The 5,272-nt window shown below is 38.0% G+C and overlaps 1 protein-coding gene across 1 annotated transcript; it reads right to left on the bottom strand.

Moving 5' to 3' along the window:
• Positions 1–2,754: 2,754 nt before the first annotated feature.
• On the bottom strand, positions 2,755–4,941 carry LOC142340961 (galanin receptor 2b-like). Its single transcript, XM_075391760.1, has 2 exons — positions 4,329–4,941; positions 2,755–3,739 (listed from the first exon to the last, which is right to left on the bottom strand). The coding sequence occupies exons 1-2, from the start codon at positions 4,698–4,700 to the stop codon at positions 3,125–3,127; spliced, it is 987 nt and encodes a 328-aa protein (XP_075247875.1). The 5' UTR covers positions 4,701–4,941; the 3' UTR covers positions 2,755–3,124.
• Between the last annotated feature and the right edge of the window lie 331 nt (positions 4,942–5,272).

Consider the following 5,272-nt stretch of genomic DNA (forward strand, 5'->3'; position numbering starts at 1 on the left):
GCAAAGCAGCCAATTTTGCTACATTGGAAACATCATGCGGTTGAGTTATTCTTGCGAAACGAGCACAAGGACAATCAACACGAAGGCACTGAGCATGTGAGAAACATTGTTCAGCAGAAGATGTGGATCCTAGGCATACGGAACGCCTTAAGTTCAATCAAGAACAAGTGTGTTACCTGCAGAAAAGGCAGAGCACAAACGAAAGCACCAGTAATGGCAGGTCTACCCGAAGAGCAGTTAGATGCTTCAACAGCCTTTACAAATGTTGGAGTTGACTACTTTGGCCCTTTCATTGTGCAGATTGGGCGCAGAAACGAAAAGCGATGGTGTTGTCTCTTTACTTGTCTAACTATGAGAGCGGTGCATATAGAAGTGGTACCCAAGTTGGACACGGATAGTTGTCTCAATGCAATAATGAGATTTATCGCTCGAAGAGGCAAACCGCATAAGATCATCAGCGACAACGGGACAAACTTTGTTGGCGCTGAACGAGAATTTGCAGAATATGTTGCAGCGCGGAACAAAGAAGGGATCGAAGAACATCTAATTCAACGAGGAATCAGATGGAAGTTCAACCCACCCGCAGCACCCCACTGTGGAGGAGTATGGGAACGGTTAGTGAGAAGTTGCAAGAAAGCAATGTATGCAGTGTTGGGGAACAGATCAGTCACTGAGGACGTTCTTTCAACAACGATCTATTGTTGAGCAGACTTTGAACGCAAGACCTTTGACTCCAGTCAGTTCAGATGTTAATGAATTAGAAGCATTGACCCCCAATCAGTTCTTGTTTGGCAACAGGAACGTTTGCTTACCCTATCTACCATGCGCAGAATAATTTGTTGACCATCGAAAGCTCTTTCAACAAACTCAAGCATACGCAAATCTCATATGGGACAGATTTCGTAAAGAATATCTGCCAACTCTGAACAATCGGCAAAACTGGCGATCTCGTTTGGTTGATCGAAGGCAGCGATAAGCGTGGATACTACAAATTAGGTCGGGTTACGGAGACCATCGATGGGTCTGACGGTTTGATTCGATCAGCGGTAGTTCAAACGAATGACGGGTGTACAAGAGACCAGTAGTGAAGCTTGCCCTAGTACTACCCGCAAAAGATGTTTTCGCGATGGAAAACAGGGCCGGCGATGTGACGGCTGAGCTTAATAACTCAATAACTAAATTGAATCACGCTTCAAGGCCATTTCAAGCATTAAAGCTAGAATAGCATGAAGAGCGAAATTTAATGCTACATTCTACTGAAGCCATACGGATTTGTTCACTTTGTTCAACATTCATATTTAGCAACTATTATTAGTACACAATCGTCATACATGAAGTTAAACTGAAACACGAACTACGCTATTATTGCCACTATTCAAGTGTTCACAATCACACAAATTTAGCTCAAAGGGAGCAAGAGATACCCAACATGGTAAGCCAGATTCGATGAATTTTGCAATTTTCATACCAATTCAGAGAGTGCGGGGCACCGTATACGGTATCCCGAACCCCAGACTCAGTGTATTCTGAGAATTTTACGACATAGTAACCAATCAAAGATGCAATTTTGACAAGTACGGCAGTATAAATAGAGCTTGGAAAACTACCAAAAATCAGTTGAAATTTACAATTTTGGTTAGATTAAACTGACATACCGTGCGTATTGAAGCACACTTTCTTGAGTGGTAAATTACTTGTTACTGTGTCTTGTTTCTGTAGATCATATTAGTGATTGTACAGTTTTAACTTTACTTTGACTTGTGAAAATAGAATTAACTTTGATATTCTCAAAACTTTTTTCTGAGGAACAAAGTTCCTAAGTAAGGGAAACTTTGTGCACAGCATAGAGACAGTTTCTCTTACTGGCTTTAACGAAGCCTATCATAGTTCATTAATTGCGTTATTGAACAATTGAGTGCTCTGAGAAGGACAAAGTGCGAATTTGGTTAATTTTGTTAACGTTGATTATCGGGAAAAGTCCTCCGAAAATATTAGGACATCGGAGATAGAAATTATTTTCCCTAACCAGTAGCTAGGACAGTTATCTAGATCTGTACATCTGGAATTTTGCATTTTCGAATTTTAACTTGAGTTATTAACCAAAACACGAGCAAAATTTGATCGTTTCAATTTGAATTATTTTGTTATTCTGAGAGAAAAAAGTTTGTTATACAGCAAAGCTGAGCAATTAGTTATCAGGAGTAATTGAGAAACAAGTAATGCAACGGTAATCTACGCTATAGCGGATAATACAGTTCGCAAAAGTTAACTGCAAAAACACAATATCCGGACAGATTTGAAACCGCTGAAACGTACTGGGCGGTGTAAAGTTTTCCTTGACTTTGATAGGAGAGCAGCCGTTGCAATCGCCGTTTCAAAAATTTTAAGGATGAGATCAGTAGTTCGAAATTTTCAAATCTTGCTATGTATTTTGTATGTACAGTGTGATGGTGAGAGAAATGTGAAACATTCTGTGCAGTATTGAACAAGAAAATGAGTAAATGAGACTGCGATGAAAAAGGGCAGACTGGGATGTTTCTCAATCGACTCTGGGCAGACTGGCAAAAGTATTTACATTGCTATTTGTCTGCTAAAGTAATGGTTACTATTGAAAGTTGATGGTACAGCGCTGAAACTCACTGCGAGTAAGGTCCGGGGCGATCAATCGCAAATATTTAATCAAAAGGTTGAAACTCAACTTGAATTCAAATTTGAAAGTTTGAAAAGGAAATTATTTTTGTAGCTATTTGGGTGCATATTCAGATTTGAAGGTTTGAAAAGGAAATTATTTTTGTAGCTATTTGGGTGCATTAATTGGAATATTGCTTTTTAAAACAAATTGTAAGTAGAATATACAATGCAATGGGGTGAAATGATGAAAATAAAAATGCGACATAAGTGTAAAGTTTATTCAGACAGTTCAGCTGAACCCGGCGAAAGCAGTCACATTTTTGTACCGGAATGATCAAATTTTGATGGGGACAAATATTTCGTTTAGTTCGTGAATTTGAAAGATCGAATTCTGATCAGACCGATTTATTTCCGATAATTTCCCGCTTGATTCAAATGGCAATTTGATTAGAGCTAATTTCTAGTGATTAAATCGTTACAGAATTTTTAACCTTTAATTATTTTCTCCGGGGGTGGCAGTTCGACTTTTGGTTGTATAATTGATTGGTCCTCCGGTGAATAAACTGACGAAATTGGCTCTGAACTTATCGCCAAATATTATATACGCATAGAAATTCCCAGAATTGATTAAAGCCAAACTGATAGATATCACCCTCTCGAATAAGTTGAGCCTCATATAACCATAAGCTGTTCTCTCGTTGTTGTACTGTTCACGAACGCCAAAAACGACTATTGAACTGAGAAAACCAAAAAGAAGACACACGACTATCATTTGTCGGGTTATTTCTGAATCTCGTTTATTTTGATTGGTGCGTGAGCTTCCTTTCCTGTCGTGTTTCTTGCCCATTTGACGTATTTTGAATATTGTCATTCCAGTGAAAATAAAGACCAACAATATTGGAACCAATGCATTTGCAAAACTGTTGATTTCTCCGTGTATTTCCATGAAAAAGTAGTAGCTCACAATGTTGTAATTTCTCGCTTCGCATATGTTGTTTTTGGGGTTTACTCTGAACATGGCAAGTCCAGGAAATGCCAGGATTCCTTGGTATACGTATACCAGAATTGTGCTAATGAGGCACACTTTGGGTTTTCCATACTCGCGATACTTGAAAAAAAACAATTGATCGTTCTTCGAAGGCGATTATGATGTTAATTAATAAACATTGGAGGCTTTTCAAAAAGACAAGAAAAATGAACGCTGATTTCCAGGCATTAGTTTCGCCCTATATTCACTTAGGAATGCAGCATGAACACTTAGGAATGTCAAAGAGTAAAAACTGGTGCATAACTATCAAAATCTCTTGACAACCAAGCTGTCAGTTTAGTGAAAATGTATTTTAGAGAACAACTTCATTGTTCAGAGTTTGTGACATTTTTAGCAGGAGAGTTTTCAATGTCAGCGTCACCATACACTGAAAGACCTCGTATTAGGATGCTTAAAATGGGGAAAGCGTAGTGCCGAAAAAGTAGGAATTCTTTCAGTGAAGCTCAGTGAAGTTCTTTAAAGATTTACTTTACTTTAATTGTTCAACAAATCATTTTCTGAACTTGCGAACAAATTAGCAGATAAGATTTCAATGTTAGCATACCGTATAGCTTTCAGATGGGAAAACCTTTGAACAGCGGTATAAAATTTTTAATAAAAATACAGCGATTAATTTTAGTTGTGCATTAAACTTTAAATTATCAATTGCCTTGAATGGGAACCAAACAGCCAGGCACTTGTCCAAGCTAAACAGAACAGTGATGTAATATGAGGAAAAAGTTGTGGTCCACGAAAAGAATGTCCAAAATGCACACATGTAATCATTCAACGACTTCACTGTAATCCCGAGAAGGTTCAAAAACATGTCTATTATTCCATCGTAGAGAACAGACATGAAATCGGTCAGAGCTAACGTCAGCATAAATGCAGCACCTGATGATATGTTGTTCCATTTTGATATGATGGTCATAGTGAATACATTGCCAATACAACCAAAAAAGGCAATTATCGATACCACAATGTCCAGGGCAAAATTGACAGGTACCATATTTGGGTAAAATTCTGTCCACCTTGAACTCATGACGTCATTGTATTGGTCTGTTGTCTAAACAGATGAGAGATATTGATCAACATACCTCAAAAGAGAAGGTAAACTCCTTATATTTTCTGCCTGTGGTATGCTTGACTTTATCATCTGGTCATATTTCTGACTAATATCAAGACGGGCTTAGATCAGATTTCACAGGTCTCGACTTAAGAGACGACTATTTACGACCACTATTAGAGTTGAAAATGGTTTCACTCGAACTTTTCACTTCTTGATTTTGGCCGGAGCTAAAAACAGTTCCTTCTAGCTTAGCTCAACTATAAACAGTAATATCGTCTTAGGTTCGTTTAAAAAATGCAGTCCAGGAGTCTGGCTCGATGTTCTCAATTTTAGTTTGAAATCATGCCAAAACGCTTTGCTTTTTGCATAATCTAGTCGGAATTTTGCTAATTTTTTTGGCGTGTGGAGCAAATCAAAGTCAATGATAAAATTAGTTTCTAGAAAAAAGTATACCAATTATAATGTGTAGCGGCTGCTTTCCTATCAATGACAAAGAAAGTTTTTTTACCGCCCAGTGCGTTGTTAGAGGTTTACAAGCTGTCGAA

Source organism: Convolutriloba macropyga, chromosome 6 (genome assembly GCF_964194025.1).
Source record: "Convolutriloba macropyga chromosome 6, txConMacr16.3, whole genome shotgun sequence".
Classification (NCBI taxonomy): domain Eukaryota; kingdom Metazoa; phylum Xenacoelomorpha; order Acoela; family Convolutidae; genus Convolutriloba; species Convolutriloba macropyga.